The 18455-nt window shown below is 51.0% G+C and overlaps 1 protein-coding gene across 3 annotated transcripts in view; it reads right to left on the reverse strand.

The window, feature by feature from the left end:
* Positions 1–7609: 7609 nt before the first annotated feature.
* The window catches only part of LOC144947015 (serine/threonine-protein phosphatase 2A regulatory subunit B'' subunit beta-like), an 85487-nt gene continuing 74641 nt past the window's right edge, over positions 7610–18455 (reverse strand). For all 3 annotated transcript variants that reach the window (XM_078876137.1, XM_078876136.1, XM_078876138.1), the window contains 6 exons: positions 18022–18070; positions 17155–17244; positions 16812–16987; positions 15619–15737; positions 14457–14563; positions 7610–8655 (listed from right to left, as the gene is read on the reverse strand). In XM_078876137.1, coding sequence (XP_078732263.1) covers positions 8523–8655; positions 14457–14563; positions 15619–15737; positions 16812–16987; positions 17155–17244; positions 18022–18070 — 674 coding nt within the window. In that variant the 3' untranslated portion in view covers positions 7610–8522. The remainder of the gene's footprint in view (positions 8656–14456; positions 14564–15618; positions 15738–16811; positions 16988–17154; positions 17245–18021; positions 18071–18455) is intronic.

Here is an 18455-nt window from a genome sequence, read left to right on the forward strand (position 1 = left end):
GGAGGTTGTGGGTTCAATCCCGACCCTGACGCCTGCTGCTGTATATTTGGAGTTTCCGTCTCTCTCTCTCCCCGTGGTCGCGTGGATCTTTCAACCGGGTTCTCCCTCTACATTTAGGAATCAAAATCAACATCACGCGTTTAGAGTATCTGGCTGCTATACATTTCCCCATGATAAGCCACTTCGTTGAGCTATCATTTGTAGGCAGATCTCTATAAAAAAACAAGAGCTCATAGCTCAGTGGGCCGTACCCGGTAAGGGGCCGCCCATAAATGACGTCACGCGATTTTGGACGATTTGAGCCCCCCCCCTTCGTCACACGGCGTCATAAAAAGTCAGACCCCCCTCAAATATGACGTCACAAAGCTCTGCCCCCCCCCCCCCCAAAAAAAATAAAACATGCTTCAAATCGCTTTAAACTATTGTCATTGTAGTGCGTATTTAATGTGGCGCTGCACTCTGATGTTGAAGGAGAAAACATTTATTAAAAAGTCTAATTAATTAAGTAGAACGTGTTGTCTATATTTATTTAAAGTTGCGCATTTTGATGTGACGTCACATTTCTCAACCCCCCCTCCCCTCGTCACACATCGTCACAAACGTCTGACCCCCCCCCCCCTCGGTGCGTGACGTCATTTATGGACGGCCCCTAAACTAAAAAAAAAGTTTAGCTTCGTTGTGAAAACCCCTTCCCGTCGGTGGGCGCTCCGAAGACTGTACCAGACCCTGGCTCTGCCAGAATGTTGACCAATCTCCCATCTGTATCCATCTGTACGGGGATGGAGTGGTGGTCCCTCGCACGCGTCGGCTTGTTGCACACAACCTGCATTTGTAATGCCGCCCACAACGTGACCGACGTCTCCGAGCACAGGAATAGGAGGAGGAGGCGTGAGACGCGAGAGGGTAGCAGGCGGGACGAAGCACGGGAAGGGGTGAGCGTTAAAGAGGAAATGCAGCCAGGGAGATGTCCCCGTTTAACGCGGTGGTAGATGCGTTCCTGACAAGTGACGCAGGCTCGGCGAAAACATTGCGTTAAGCGAACAAGCAATTTCCCCACGAAACAAAAAAAAACGTAACGATAACGTTTGGCGAGATACGGCGCACTAACTGCGATACGCACGGCGAGTCGACGGGGCAATCAGCTGAAGGTTCGCCGCTGCGTCACTGCATCATTCCGTGTTCTGTGTCACCCCCGCCATGGCCGCGAAGCTCAAGACACGGGTTCGTCATTGACCGCTCAGAAACCGCCTTATAACGGGCAACGCATTACGCGTTATAACAGGAAACGCATTCCACGTTATAACGGGCAACGCATTCCGCGTTGTGCCAAGATTGTTCCACCGAACTGAAGCGAGGACTTGCCGCACAGTATCACCGGGGCTTTGAAAGAACGGCGTGGAAGGGGAACGATTTTGCGAGAGGCTTGAAGGCAGAGAGGGGGGGGGGGGACCAGGGCGAAGTGGCCTTGGGAGGGGGTTCCAGAGGCTGGAGCAGTGGCTCATAGAGCGACCACTTGCTGGTGCAGCAGTGGGTTGTGGGAGCAAGGAGACCTCCATTCATTTGTCAAGGCGCTCTTCCCCCTCTAACCCAGCTTAAATATACGCTGCCAAGCTTGGTGGTGTTCATTCAGACGCTGTCTTTCCGACAGACCTGTTCTTCACCTGAGGACGGCTGCTTGCGTTGTGGCCGAAACGTCGTGAGAATTGTATTTTATTTCGATTTAAAGCTTTCGTGACTGCAGGGATTCATCTTCTTGGTTCTTTCGGTAAAGTCACGTAGAAGGAAAATAATAAAAATAAAACATAAAATAATTCTCACGTTTCGGCCACAACGCAAGCAGCCGTCTTCAAGTGGAGAACAGGTCTGTCGAGAAGGCAGAATCTGAGTTGTTGTATTTTGTTGTATTTTATTGTTTAATTTTTATTATTTTATTATTTCCCTTCTACGTGACTTTACCGAAAGAACCAAGAAGAAGAAGACCTCCAGTCGTGAACACGTGGACATGATGAAACTCTCAGAGCTAACCCTTCGGAATGACGAGGCACAGTCTCTTGGAGCCAAGACCTTTTTTTAATACGCAAACCAACGAAAACACTTTTTTTTTTTAAACATCCTTTTTCTTTACAGTTCACTATTTACACAAATCAAGGCACGTACACATCCACACGACGACAGGAGTGAGCCACACAGCCCTTTTGGACAACGTTAGACTCCACTCAAGTCTGTCGCAACGCCCCACGGTAATCCAGCTTTCCATCATCACCAACCATCACGTGCGTGCAAGCGTTCGCAGTGGGCTTACTTCACGTACGCAATAGACAAGGCTGGTCACCAAGAAAGACGTGGACCGGGGAGCGGGATTGGTCGCGAGGACCGGAGTGGACAAACGTTCCTTTAGGATATACAGCCCCCTTCAATTATTTATCCCATCACTCCTCATCATTGCCCGCCAGCATTCTCCGCACACATCACGAGCAGTCTGACAACGGCAAAAGTCTACGGCTGCTCACAGAGTTCCAGAAATATCAGCGGTTCCTCAACCTCCCCCCCCCCAATCCTCTTGAGCTGTACTCCGTCTCATCTTTCCACGTTCCCGCCAACAAGGGGCATTGCACCTGCTGGCACGTGAACATTGGTACCGGGCGACATAGGAAAGCCTAAACGTGGAGTTCTATTCACACGTTGATACAGAAATACATTGTGTGTATCACAGCTATACCAGCTATAACTTAAGAAGCAAAACACATAATTTGGCTCCATGCTCTCGGATAACGCGGTGCCCGTGGCATTGCTTTAAGTGTCGTATTCGCTCAGCTCTTGGTGGCATTCATTTGGTGGCCATGGTGATTGCTCAATACGGCTGAATTGTTCGATTCAAGTGAGACTAAGGCTTTCCTGAACACTACGCAATTGTTATCTGTCTCTACATTTCAATGTTCTTCAATTACTACGATGTTGCACAGTACTACAACCCAAACCATAACGAGTGGGCAGTGACCTCTTAAAAGGGTCCCGGGATCCTGAAGATCACCGACCCATACTGACCAACGTGGTGAAGTATGGTCAATCATTCCCACGATCGACACGGTGCGGTGAGGCCTTCAGCGTATTGCCGAGGGGCTGAGCAATTACAATTGTCATATTTGACGCAATCGCAGATGTGGAATCAATACTTTTTGAGCATTTCCAATCGACCTGATGTCGTTTTCTGGATCGAACGGATGCAGATAATCGCCCAGCAAATATTCACCGCGGAAAAGACGGACCATTTTTCTCAAGAGCCGAGAACCAAAGATGATTTGCTTTTCTTTAAATTAAAGACTCCACCGCGCTAGGCTACGAACAATTACATGTAAATGCCGAACGCAAAAGGCACCTCAAAAACAAAACGGACGAAATAAAAATAAAAAAAGCAACCATTTGCTTTCTTGTCGTCACCATTTCGTGTTTTCCTCCAGGAATCTGCCGTCGACTGAACGACGCCCGATCGGCGTCGGCCGCTCTGGGAGAAAGAAAAAAAACCAAAACGAACCGGGCGGCCAGACGCGGTGGCACGTGACAAGGGGGCCGATGCTTGTCCTCGATCCACGTCAAGAGCTCCCTGCCGCCACCGCTTCCGGCCCTCTCTCTCTCTGGTCGAGGATTATTCGAACGAATCTTACCGTAGCAAGACCGGCACACTACTCGCGCCGAAGTCCACGGGGGAGGTGGGGGGCGCGGAGCGTCTAACGGCCGCCCGGTCTCCGTTAACCGCGGCAAAATGACGCCGTCGCGGTGAAGGACCTCGTTACGCGGCACGGACGGACCGACGATTGAATTGGCGCAATTGAGAACGCACTTCGAGGCGTTGTTGTCGTGTGAGAGGCGATGAATGCATTGCTTTGTGATGCCACGTGCTGACTTGAAGCGGTGTTTGATTTGACGTCAAATCTTCTTTTGCCATACGAAAGAAGATTTGATAGATGTTTTTTAGATCGGGTTTTTATTTTATTTGATTGCAATAGAATACTGTACAACGGACATGCGACCCTTTTAATATGTGCAGACATTTTGCCAGCACTCTCCTAAACGTTATGGTATTCCTGTTTAACCACGAGTAGAACCTCTAGGCTTATAATATATAATTTGTAGATCTGATCGCAGTGAGTGTCGTGTGAGCCGTCGTTAAGTGGTGCTGGGGGATGAGAAGCAATTCCGTCGAGCCAAACTGCTGCAAGGCAACACTTGGCTCACGCACAGGATGTGTTGCCAGGCCTTGGCAAGACCATTGCACCCAAGGGTCACATGAACACGCACACACACATTTGAAAAATAAAATACAAACGTTCATTTGAATTGCAAGTGCATCGTGACTCCCATGCGTCCACTTGGAGAAAAAAAAATCAATCGACAGCACTGCCTTAAAAGATAGCTTTTTTCAAGTAATCACGTAACGTTTTGTGGCAATGGTCGTTCTTTATGTGCTATGATGGGTTGCTTGTGAAGAAGGGCAACTGCCCGAAACGTCACCGATTATATATTTGTTATTTTTCTAAGGCAGTGTTCTTGACGAGTAGGTGTTGACATTCGTTGTTCATTGTGCTTGCGCGCCACTGCCAATGCAGCCGGAGCAGGAGCAGCATCACCCAAATGCAATATTATCAAATCGAAAACAAACGTTCCGATCGCAAGCGTGGTCTCCAGACCTCCGTTGACGAGCTCACAGCCTCGAAGGAGCAAAAGGATGCTCTGGACGCGCTCGCCGATCAGCAGCCGCACCCAAACAACTCCGGCGAACTTTTAAACGTTCAGAGGCAACGGCCCCCCCCCCCCCGGCAGTCACCCCCCCCCCCAAAAAAAAAAACAACGCAGGTCTCATCTCTCACGCCTGTCCTCCGAAACGTTGCCACGAACTTACGAGGTAGCAATCTCTTCATTCCCGTCGCTCTACGCCCCATGTACCGCTCCCGTTTAGCACGGTCGGCTACGTACCATGCGCAAAAAGAAGCTCAACATACATACAACGGGTACCAATGCCTACTTTATTGAGATAGAGAGATATTGGCACGTCAAGACTGATTGACTGATCGATATAAGGAGACGTCGCTTTTTTGTGTAACTTTCAAGCCGGGTGGCATAGTGGTTCGAGTGTTTGACTCGAAACCAGCAGGACCATCAGTGCCTGAACCATGGGGAGGGAGGGGACGATTTCTTGTGTAGGCGAGTCGTTCTTCTGCGTTCGATATATAACGAAACGAGTTCGACCTCTGCACAGATTCAAAGCTGGTTCTCCTATGGATAGACTGGGCCCCGCCATGTGAATGTGTAATGTCCACCGCAGGCCCCCACCAGGGGCCACCGACGGAGATGGGTACCGCTTTGCACTCAGATTTGAGCAAGGGGGGAGGTTTTGCCTCGACTCCGCTGGTCTCAGTACGGCGCCTCCGCACACGGCAAACGTTGCATTCCAATATTTCGGCCGTGGGAAACGTTTACGGACAAAATGGAACTCCCACTGACGGTGTACTCGGGGAGACGTTTGGGAGTTCTTTCAAAGTGTCAAGTTAACCCATTATCAGTCTGTGGTTATCAAGACTTTTGACAGGAATGAACTCCAAAATGTCTCTATCGAGGATACATTTTCATCCCGAGTTCAATTTCTTCGGACAAACTGCGCTCATTTAAAATGTGTGCCGCCCCCCCACCCCACCCACTCCACCACGTGATTGAAACGGTGTCCGAGGTGTTTGCGGGTGCGCACATGCACACAGGACGAGCGAAACAGGAAAGAATTTGAACAGCACACAAGGAATGTACGATTGGAAAAAAATGAATAATTATAAACAGGCTTCAAACAATCGCACGGTCAATCACGAGAGAAAAGACTCCAAACTCAAAAAACGCAGGAAGGAACGTGCAAACGATGTTGTGAGAAGGTCAAAAGGTTACAGCAGTTGTTAGAATGACATTTGGGTCACGTGAGCTCTTGGACGTTTTTGTTTGGGTACTTTTTTTGTGTGAAAAACAAAAAAGTTGTATTTGTCCATTACAAGTGTCTTCTTTAATAATAATAATAATGTGAACTTATTGAAATGTGCTCACGAAAACGTGCGAAACGCAATGTTGTTTCAGCGCGGCTCACGAAACGTTACAAAAAAGTTGACAGGCACAGTGGAAACGTCCTCGTGTCGAACACGACCGTCAAGTTATCTCGGCGTAAAATGTTTGCGAAACTGCATGGGCACGGGCCTCGTCGTTTGCATCACAAGTCTCATTTTATTGTAACGGGCTGCACTACTTACATGTTTAAAAAAATCGAAACCCCAACGTTATTGAAGAAGCTCTGCCCCTTTTTTGTATTTTTAAAATTCACTTTTATTTTCAAAGGCTGACAATGCAACGTTATCAAGAACATCCCGTGCCACCACGGGTAGCAAATTCCCCCCCCCTCCGCCCGCCACCCGCCGTGGTGTTCCGCAAACTTGTCACCTCTACGCGAAGGAATGGCACAGCCCGCCGCTGCGGTGCGTTTCAAACGATGGCGGCACGAACCACCGCGACAACGCGCAGGGGGAGAGGTATAAAGACCGCCAAAATGCGTTAGGTCGGTACGTCGCAACCGGAGTAGAGTTGTTTTTGAATAGGCGGGACATGTGGCATTTGTGCTATTCCCCGGTGCCAAAACAACGTGCTATTTCTGTGTCGAATGCAGCGGCACAGTGCGCTAAGGCAGCATTGGCCTACATTAAAATATAATTTTCACATACAACCCCACCTCAACAGAGGATTAAGTGTTCAGAAACACTCGGCACAAGTGTTGCATAGCACGCGTGCACGTGTCTGTGTGTATACATATTACAGCTGTGATGATGTGCACATAATTACATCCATTACAATCGTCTTAGCACTCATTAATATTATTACTACTGCTACAACTATCGCAAACAGCCATGAGTCCACACAACCCTCGCTCACAACCCCGCGCGCCTTGGAAGCACGATTGTTAAGTGAACCCACAACCACCCCCCCCCCCCCCAAAAAAAAACAACTGGCACTCATTGTGCAAAACCCGGTCGACGATGCTTGGACCTGGTGGTCACGGCGGAGGTTCGGGATATTCCGAGTTGGACAAAAACTTTACCGTTAGTTTAATGTACGACCGGAACAGAAACGAAACACAGAAACCAAACTTAAAAATTAAAAAAGTGCCCATGCTACACACGGACCAAAGCTACAAACCGAGCCCAGCCCAGTATAGCTACTACACTTTGCGTCCTGGGCCAACCGGAACCATCTCAGGTCGATGTGGGCGAGCGAGAAGCCGGCCCAAGATGGGAAGAGTGATTCTGGAATAGGAGTCGGTGCGATTGCCAGACTTGTTTGAGGTTTCAGAAGTAACGCGACTCAATCCCGCGTGCTTTTGCATCGCAAAACTCGCAGGACCGGGTGAATTCGTCGCACGACACTTTGCTTTCAATAGACATCAGGATTCAAAGTAAGAGAACCCGTGATGTGACTGCAGGCCGTGTGTGGTGTGATGTGTATGCTGTGGCTGCTGTTGTGCTCTCATTCGCCCCAGCTGCTGACCCCCCCCCCCCATCATACCCCCCCCCCCCCCCATTCCCCATTGTAATTATTATTTTGACACTTACGAATTTATCAAAATGAAAGTAATCACAAGAAGTAGTTGACCGCTACATGCTACCTAACCATGATCTGATCACATACAAAAAAACAACACCCAAAGAGTAATAACACAGGATTACACACACTGGGCTTTGGCGATCCGATCACATTAACACACGGTTAATTAAAACACGTTAACTCTGCAACGCTGAGAACCAGCCCAGCATAGCCCCACGCCTATAAAAAGCCGGCCCTCATCTTGCTTAGCGCTGCGTCATCAATTCTAGCCCGGTTTAGCACGGCCAAGCCGGGGGGGAAAACGCTGAGACGCCGCTGGGGCGTCAACACATCACAGCAAGGGGCTACCAATTTGCTCACTGTGCCTGGACAGTGCTGAGCTTCACTGGGACTAGCCACCCGTAGAAGCGAAGGCTGTGCTCGGCCCTGTTTGGCTTGGCTTGAGGGAGCCTAACCTCAGCGTGACCTGCAGAGTCCTCTGTGGTCTATGTACAAATGCCTGGATTAGAGAAAGAATACGGCGTGAAAGAGTCTCTGTCAATGAGAGCCGTACAAAGGACAGCGAGACGGTGAGAGTTTGTGAAAGTGACAGATACAGAAAGATAGAGACGCACACGCACACAAAGTGTTTAGCCTTTTGGCATTCAGTCAATATGGACAGGCAAGCTGATGTGTATGAAGATTTACAGGCGGACAAGATGACCGACAAAAAGATGGACGATTTAATAGGCAGGACAGATGGACCTAAAGAAGACGGAAGAAACTTAAGAATGTACACATGGATGGGTGAATGGTTGGATCGACAAAGCAGACCGGCAAATATATGGACAGACGGACGGACGGATGGATGTGCGGGCAGACGGGCAGGGAAGGGACACGGGAGGGCGATGTCGTCGCGTTCAGTACTCGAAGTCGTCGTCGTACTCGTACTGGTCGTCGCTGAAGCGCGTGCTTGGGTTGGGAGGGTCGCTCAGGGTTAACCGCCCGACCTGCTTACCCAGCAGCGCCTCCTCCAGGTCCTCCTCGTACGAGCTGCACAAAACAAACCAACAAACCGTTACAAACTAAAACTAAACTAAAAGTTGTTTCCTTACTTTACCAAGTAAGGCCCATAATCGTAACTCTGTTCCTGAATGGAGTTTTAAGCTCAATCATAGCTTGCAAATGATAACTTTAACCCTGACAATTAATCTTAGCCATAACCCTAACTCTGACGCACTTTTTCAGAGTGACCTGGCCACAAATAAATAGCCCAGCGAAGTGGCTTATCGCGTGGAAATGTATGGCAGGGAAACACCCGGAGGGCCCGGAAAAAAATCCACGCGACCACGGGGAGAGAGACACACAAACTCCGTATATACAGCAGTAGTCAGGGTCGGTATAGAACCCACGGCTTCCTGCATACCAGGCGAGGTAGTTAACATCTCTCCACTGCAGCACCACAACACCATCACCAGCACCACCGACATCATCATCATCAGATACAGTGACCGGCTGGCTCTGAGGTCAGAGTGTCCAGCCGGCAATGCTGAGGATCTAGGGTTCGAATCCAAGAAGAGATCTGTGATTAAATCAGGTTTGTAAGTGCTGTTGGTTGTGGCCCAGTCACCAAAGATCTGGACGAAAATAAAAAAACCCATCACATCAAAATTGGTTCTTCACTTAATTTGCACTCTGTTTGGTTAAATTCCAGCTCTTGAGAATGGGATCGTGCTGATCAACCTGGAGTCTCGAGGCTGATGAGTTATCATTCTCAGGGAAGAAACCAATGACTGCACAAACAACAACAAACATAACCCCAGCACGTTGAAAACATTAATGCCATCAGAATTGAAATTATTGGTTTCATCCTCCTGCAACGAACAAATATTCTTCATGGCAGAGCAAGCGGGTTGGGAGGGTGCTGCCCTCTAGTGTGTCAATCACAGGCCACTTAGTCGGCACTTCAGAAGTAGTTCTACGATATCCTTCAGTGGGCGGTTCTCTGTGGGGGCGGTGGTTAGCGGCCAGGGTACAGGTTGACATCATAATTATTCATAATGAAGATTTGTGGGTTAGAATCGCGGAAGTATGAATGTGTTGTAACCCTCCACCACCCGACACAGCCAGTAAGGTTTGTCACGTAAACAATGGCCCATTTACACTATGAGACCTCCTTTACCAGTGGCAAAATATAGTAATAGGTTTTTACCCTTTCAACTGGTACAAAAACTGACACCAGTTGAAAGGGTAAAAACCTATTACTATATTTTGCCACTAGTGCACTGTTTTTTGAGTTGTATGCCTTTTGGCGTCATCTGGTCCAACACCAATGGAGACTAGGCTCTAAGAAAAGCTGTTTCGGGTGTGGACCAATCAACTTCAAGGACAGTGCATATCATTATCAGAGTTGTTTATTTTTGTTTGCATTTTGACTGCTTGTGTTGTGGTTATTGCAAATGTAGTGACAGAGAAAGGTCACTACTGTGTCGGCCCGTACGAAGGCTGGGGGCCCCAAGGGGGTGCCTGGGGGGTCACGTGGTGGAGGGATCCGGACCCTCCCAGAGGTGGGGGAAGTGAAGCGTGTCCTGGGAAGGGAGGCGTGGCCTGAAGAGAGCCAGCCACGCCGGGGCGGAGCCAGCCACGCCAAACCAAATATAAGCGTGGTGTGAATGCAGAGCGAGGCTGCTGTTGTACTGTACTCCAAGGTGAAGACATCTTCGGTCGTCAAGTCCCGAGTCGTCGTCCTGGGCCAGGCAGGCCGTTGCCTGCCTGGTCCAGTCTGTGTCGTGTTCCAGAATGTTAGTGAGTTGAGGAAGGTGGTCACCACCTCATGTAGAGTGTTATATTACTTACCGTTTAATAAATAGTGTTGCCTCCAAGTTGCGTGTGTGTGCACCTAATTCGGTCTTACTACATTTGGTGTAGAAGTGGTCATCGAACTTTCGCTGATTAATTTGAAGACGCTGTACCCTTCGCTGCCATGGTGTAAAAGCTGGCAGCGAAGTGCAAGACCCAACCGGAGGTGCGGATGGACGGTGTGGGTTGCACCTGGCCTCTCCCTGCGCCGACCACGGAGTCTGGGGCCTCGGTGATGTGCCCGGGGGATGGGCGACTGCAGCCTGCATGGGAGGAGGCTGCGAGCCCGGGCTGGTCGCCATCGACGGCGAGTTGGAGCGACGTCGCTCGTCAACTCGACCAGCTGCTGGTGGCAAGGGAGTGGCCGGGTGTTGGTGAGTGGCGAAATTGCAAGATGACGCAGCTGTGGCGTTCGCGCCGTTTCGGCGGTGCCGGCGTTCCTGCATTTCACTGCGGCGGCGTTCCCGCCATTTGCACCATGCCGGGGGTTTCCCGCCACTTCAACGTGCCGGCGTTTCCCGCCACTTCAACGTGGCGGCGTTCCCGCCATTTCAACGTGTGGGCGTTCCCGCACTTCCCACAGCGGCGTTCCCGCCATTTTCACCGCGGCAGTGTTTTCGCGATGGCGGCGTTCCCGCCTTTTGCGCCTTGTGTGCTGCGCCGGCCTGGCGGCGCGCCGCTGCAGCCCTGTGATTACGGGCCTCCCTCCCCACATTGAAGTAAGAAGAGCGGGGGAGGGCATCGGTGGTGAAAGCGAGAGGGGCCCGTGATTGAAGAGAGGGTTTCGACGTTGGAGACACTGCTGGGAGGGACTTTTTCAGTTTGACTCTCCGGTTTTGTGTTCCTCGCGGACGGTTAAATACGGCGTCGAGATCGGTATCTTCTGGGTGTAGTTAATGATTAATTCGTTGTTGGTGTCCCGAGCTCCGTTGATATCCTGTAGGTTGCCGTGTTAATGACTCGTGTTACATCGTTTTGTTGCGAAATCGCCATTGTTATTGTGTATACTGTATGGAGGTTCGCTCGTGATTGTCACGTGTAACTGTAAGAAACTTTGATCGTCATTGTTGCCAAGGTACAGACCGTATGGAGCTTTGCTTGGAATTGTTAACAGTGTATGGAATGTTGGGTACTTGCTTGTGATTGTTTACTATGTACAGATTGTCTGGAGTATTGATTGTGTGTGTTGCCATGTGGGGACTGGATGGAGCATTGCGCCAAACGATTTACTGTACGAACTTCGTATACTGCATATACTGTATTAATCAATTCGGCGATTCTTGGGGTTTGTGTCTAGTTTTTTTGCTCTCAAAATTCGAATGCCCTGAGTCCCATGGTTAATGTTGAAGGGGATTTAGAAATGACAGCTTCGGTTTGTTTCAAACTCGCTGGTTGGTTCCTGTCCATTGTTGCACAGATGATGTCTTTTGTGCGGGAATGCCCCTTGTGTTCTACATGGATCGGGGGTGCGTTTCCGTTAATTGCCGTCAAATTGCGTTGCTCTCTCCACTCGGTTGGTACAGCTGCATGCTGCAATGCGAGTCTCGGAGATGATGTGTACGGATACGGGATGTGAGGTATATTGTTGTGACCATTGAATATTCGGGATCGTCACAAATTGTGCGTACCTGTTCGGCATTGGATCAGTTCTGTGGGGGATCATAATTCAAATTGTATGTGTTGTGATGGTGTTAAATTGCGATGGTGACATGCTGCCAGGAATTTGTAATTGTGCTGCTGGCTGTCACCTATCTTGGGGCGCAGGTCCTGACCAGGATGGCCCAGTGAGTGTTGCGTGTCTAACATGAACGTTGTGGTCCCGTCATGCAATGGCTGACGGCTTGACCTGACAGCCCGGAGATTGAAACACTCCGTGGCATGTCTAGCCTAGTGGGCTGTGCGCTCACATGGCTCGGAGAGTGTGGTCCCGTCATGCAATGGCTGACGGCTTGACCTGACAGCCCGGAGATTGAAACACTCCGTGGTATGTCTAGCCTAGTGGGCTGTGCGCTCACAGGGCTCTGAGAGTGTGGTCCCGTCATGCTGTGTCTGACGGCTTGACCTGACAGCCCGGAGATCGAGACACTCCGTGGCTTGTCTAGCCTAGTGGGCTGTGCGCTCACATGGCTCAGAGTGTGGTCCCGTCATGCTGTCTGACAGCTTGACCTGACAGGCCGGAGATCCAGACACTCCGTGGCTTGTCTAGCCAAGTGGGCTGTGCGCTCACATGGCTCAGAGAGTGTGGTCCCATCATGCTGTGTCTGATGGCTTGACCTGACGGCCCGGAGAGTGAGACACTCAGAGGTGCGTTGAAACAGTGGGCTGGAGATTCGTAAGGTTCAGGTGGAGTTGTCTTGTTACGTTGGGACTGTATCCCTCAGTTGTTAGGGTGCATGTTGTGCAATGAGTGAACGATGGGTCGTCTCAGCTCGGTCGGTACAGTTATATGCTGCGATGCGAGTCTTCGAGAGAGACCGGCTCGTCTCAGCTCGGTCGGTACAGCTATATGCTGCGATGCGAGTCTTGGAGAGAGACTGGGTCGTCTCAGCTCGGTCGGTACAGCTATATGCTGCGATGCGAGTCTTGGAGAGAGACTGGGTCGTCTCAGCTCGGTCGGTACAGCTATATGCTGCGATGCGAGTCTTGGAGAGAGACTGGGTCGTCTCAGCTCGGTCGGTACAGCTATATGCTGCGATGCGAGTCTTGGAGAGAGACTGGGTTAAAATCCCACCGATATGGCCGACGTGTGCTACTGGTTGTGACGCCGCGTCGGAAAGGCGGTGGGGTGGTAACATGGAAATTCCCCCCCCCCGATATGGCCGACGCGTGCTACTGGTTGTGACGCCGCGTCGGAAAGGCGGTGGGGTGGTAACATGGAAATTCCCCCCCCGATATGGCCGACGCGTGCTACTAGTTGTGATGCCACGTCGGAAAGGCGGGGGGGTGCTAATGGGTGACTGTCATTGCATGCGTGATTCTAACGGGTGGGGGGGCTGTGCTGGAGCATAAGTGGGTTAGCCAGTTTCATGTATATTTGTTGTTAATTCCCCGTTTTCTATGCGGTTCCCTTTTACCCTCGTCGATTCTGTATATATTACGTGATTGTATTTCTTATCGGTCGCCGGTCATTTATTGATGTTGTTGGTTCGGAGGCACACCTTTTCGATGTTTCACAGTTGTGTTACAGCCGGGGACGGCTGTGTGTTTATACAGGGGGGGGTGATGTAGTGACAGAGAAAGGTCACTACTGTGTCGGCCCGTACGAAGGCTGGGGGCCCCAAGGGGGTGCCTGGGGGGTCACGTGGTGGAGGGATCCGGACCCTCCCAGAGGTGGGGGAAGTGAAGCGTGTCCTGGGAAGGGAGGCGTGGCCTGAAGAGAGCCAGCCACGCCGGGGCGGAGCCAGCCACGCCAAACCAAATATAAGCGTGGTGTGAATGCAGAGCGAGGCTGCTGTTGTACTGTACTCCAAGGTGAAGACATCTTCGGTCGTCAAGTCCCGAGTCGTCGTCCTGGGCCAGGCAGGCCGTTGCCTGCCTGGTCCAGTCTGTGTCGTGTTCCAGAATGTTAGTGAGTTGAGGAAGGTGGTCACCACCTCATGTAGAGTGTTATATTACTTACCGTTTAATAAATAGTGTTGCCTCCAAGTTGCGTGTGTGTGCACCTAATTCGGTCTTACTACACAAACATGATCCCTTGTATAAAGGTGTCAGTTTTTGTACCAGTTGAAAGGGTAAAAACCTACTACTATAACGCACCATTTAGTTACTACTTCAGCCACCGGTGTGTTGGAAAGTAAATTGTAAATGTTGTGGATTTACACTCTGAAGTGGTAAACTAATTGACGCGTTGTTTACGTGACAAACCTTACTGGCTCTGTCGGGTGGTGGAGGGTTACGACACATTTATACTGAGGCGATCTAACCCAATAATATTGGTCGCGAAAGCCTACGTGTTAAACATCAAAATTATTGCTGCGTGAGTCTCTGTGTCTCACATGGCCTGCATCCGCTGGTTTGCCGACTCCTCTGCGACCAGGATCTCGTACTCCTCTGCGGCATAGCGATCCCAGTCCGAGGACTCAGGCACCTCCCCGTCTGCCTCCTACACACACACACACGAGACAAAGACAAAGACCCCACCCCCACCGTATCATCTTTAACAGACTGTTGACGCAAGTGCTGTTAGCGAGCACATCTGAAGGCCGGCATGGCACACGAGGGCGTGGGTGGCCAGCACCACGCCCGACCACCTTTGTATCCCCATTAGCGATGTCTACCTAGGGGAGGGCCAAGGCCCGGTTCATATAATTGTCACTGATGTTGGCCGTGACCGGGAATCGAACTCGGATCACTGGGTTCCTAGTGCAGTGCACTAACCGCTACACTACCGCTACCCCTAAAAATATCCCCCGTATAGCCATAAGACACTGTTGGGGCAAGCGCTATTAGCGAGCACCTATTAACGCCGGCGCGAAGCACGTGGAGGTGGATGAAAACTTTTGTTTCGTCTCAAAGACGATCGTTAGTTCGTGTACGCGGGCACCTCGAGAGCGCCGGCTCGCAAGCTTGCGCTGGTTGTGGGCGTGCGAGGCGGGCGAGTTCAGAATCAGGATTCGTATTTATCCTGGAGGGATCCCACTGAGCAGTGAAGCTCTTTATCACGGATGTGACCAGTCGGGGCTGGTCAGCGAGTTACATCAACAAGCTGTACGATGTAGGCGCGAGAGAGGAGGTAGGTGAGCAAGTCGCTAAAACAAAAACGACTGCTAAACACAAATAAACAACGCAAAGTACAAATTGCACAAGCGCAGAAATTCTTGCCGATTTGTCAACACCGATCGCAAGCAAAGGAATTTCGATTTGAAGCTTTCGCGACTGCAGGGATTCATATTTTTGGTTCTTTCGGTACAGTCACGTAGAAGGGAAGTAATAAAATAATAAAAATACAACACCTGATGATGATTGCTTGTGTTGCAATCGAAACGTCGTGAGAATTTTATTGTTTAATTTTTATTATTTCATAATTTCCCTTCTACGTGACTTTACCGACAGAACCAAGAATATGAAGCCAAAGGAATTGGCAGCAGAACAGCAGCCGAAAACAGTCCGCAGGCCACAGCAAGCCGGCGAGCAGTGCCCTCAATTGCATCGCGATACCTTTTGGACGGAGAAGGGGTCCTTCTGCTCGTGCTCCAGGTACTTCTCGAGGTTGAAGAACGTGTCGTAAAAGACGTACGCCATTCTGCACCGCTTCAGATCCTTCAGCGTGATTTTGCCTGGGGACGGGGGAGCACCAAGACGATAACAAAAACATTTCAACGGGAAAAAAATTACAAATCTCCCAAGGCGGCCGAGTTGTTCAGAGGTGAGCTGACCACTGCAAAGATCCTGGGTTCGAATCCGGCTTTCAGTCGACCTCTGATTAAACCCGATTCTCGAGTTTGGTGAGTTGACAGCCTCAGTCCAGGTCACATTGTATTGTTGAACTTGTACTGGTAGGAACCTCCTGGTTACATCAGTCCACAGGGGATTATTGTGTCCGTCGTGCAGTGAGGGGGGTGCTGGGTGGGGAGGGAGGGAGGGGCTGGGTGAGGAGGGGAGGGTGGGGAGGGGCTGGGTGGGGAGGGGCTGGTCACCCCGTGGTGCCCTTATAAAACTCAACGTTTAACCTACTCACGCCGGCTTGTGCCCGCCCTCACAGTCGGGCATATTTGCGGAATACACCACGCCGCCGTTGACCCTGGCCATTGACCGAGCAACCCAACGTCACTACCAGCTCCCTCCGCAGGAATGTGTTTTTGCACCTTACGTAGCGAACCGTGCTAATCGGAGGTGCGGGGTAAGGACAACAAACTAAACAACAAAAGCAGTTCAATTTTGATTTAAAGCTTTCGTGACTGCAGGGATTCATATTCTTGGTTCTTTCGGTAAAGTCACGTAGAAGGGAAATAATAAAATAATATAAATATAAAACAATAAGAATTCTCACGACGTTTCGACTGCAACACAAGCAATCATCATCGGGTGTGAAATCCACAGCAAGAAAATGTGAAAAAAGCAGTTCAGTTTACAAATATTTGTGCTGTCAGAATTACAAATATCAGTTTCACCCTCCGGCGACTACCCATGAGACTTTCGTGGCAGAGCGAGCGGGTGGGGAGCGTGCCGCCCCCCAGCGCGTGCCGATCGCAGGTCACTTGTCGGCATCTCGGAGGCAGCTCTACGATATCCGCTTCCGTCGGTGGCTGCCCTGCGAGCTCTCCCAACGGACGCTTCGTCACGTGACCCGACAGCCCGACCAACGGCGCGGTCTTGCACGGCAAAAGAGATTCGCAAAAGACAACACGAACCTTCCACCTGGGGCTTGACGAGGTCGAGCATCTGGCAGAGGCAGTCGCTGAGCGGCAGGGGTTCGATGCCGAGCTTGTCCATGCGCGCGCACTGCTCGCCGTAGAAGTGCTCCAGCTCGTACATGGACAGAACGCCGTCGCCGTCCAGGTCCATGCAGCGGAACCAGTACTCCACGCTGGCGCACGGACGCGCACAAGCACAAACGCAATCGTGCATACGAGGGCACGAACGCAATAATGTATACGCACGCACGTGCATACGCGTGGACACGACACAGACAATGGTGCGCGAGTATTTCTGTTGCTGCTACATTTGTTTAATTCGTTTTACACGACGCCTCACCTCGTCGCGGTCTTTTTGTCTTCCTCCGAGATGAGAAACCACACAAAGTCGGCGTAGCTCATCCGCTTCTCGCGCTTGGTGGCCGGTCCCCTGCTCACACCGTGCCGCATGACACCGCAACGTACAATAACACACCGCACAATATCACACCGAAACAACACCACACCGCTCAACACTACACCGCTCAACACCACACCGCTCAACACCACACCGCTCAACACCGCTCAACACCACACCGCTCAACACCCCACCACTCACCACTCAACACCACACCACACAACACCACACCACACCACACACCGCTCAACACCACACTGCTCAACACCACACCGCTAAACACCACACCGCTCAAGACGACACAACACCACACCACACCGCTCAACACCACACCGTATCGCACAACACCAAACCGCACAACAGCACAGCACACGGCAGCACACCGCACCAAACTACACGCATTCCTCCCGTGGGGCTGTCGCTCGCTCGTGCTCACACAAACCCCGGCGCTGGAATGCGATCAATACGGACTGCGAGCGAATCTCACCCAACACGCACGATATGGGCCAATCAAACAACAAGGGAGCTTTAAAGCACGACGCTGTGCCACCCAATGGGATTACTGGACCCACGGGTCGCTCGCCAATTGAAATCGAAGCAGCGAATGACCCTCGGTGAGCCGATACTCTTAACGTGGCTGTCGGATCGACCGCGACCAGAACCGATGCAACAGGCACCACGGCTCGGGTTCCACGAGACCAAATATGGGCAGGTCGGTGATTTCGTCGGGGTGTGCCGATTTCGTGGCGTCACGGCGCCGCGTTGTTCTGCGCAAACGCCGCACTGTGCGAGCCATCAGGCACCGCGTACCTCGTGACAGCTCCGGAGAATATCCTGTCGATCATCCGGCTTGAGATCGCTGCGGCGACAGGAAAACATCGACGGCAGTGACTTTGCTGCTCAACGCCAGATGGTTGTAATCTGGCGCTTTGGGGGGGAGAATGTTTGTAGGATCACACAAGATTTTGTGGGCGGGCGGTGGCAGTACAGTAAGTGGGTTCGTGTTCCCATCTGTGCGGAGCCTCCAGTGGTGTCCACCAAGAACATTTGGCGAGATGTTAACTACCTCGCTTGGTATGCAGCAGGTCGTGGGTTAGATCACGACCCTGACGCCTGCTGTATATTTGGAGTTTGTGTGTCTCTCTCTCTGTGGTCGCGTGGATTTTTTTCCGGGTCCTCCGGTTTTTCTTTCCGCGTTTCGAGCATTTGGCTGCTATAAATGTCCATGTGATAAGCCACTTCGT

This window comes from Lampetra fluviatilis, chromosome 43, assembly GCF_964198595.1.
Source record: "Lampetra fluviatilis chromosome 43, kcLamFluv1.1, whole genome shotgun sequence".
NCBI classification, from domain to species: domain Eukaryota; kingdom Metazoa; phylum Chordata; class Hyperoartia; order Petromyzontiformes; family Petromyzontidae; genus Lampetra; species Lampetra fluviatilis.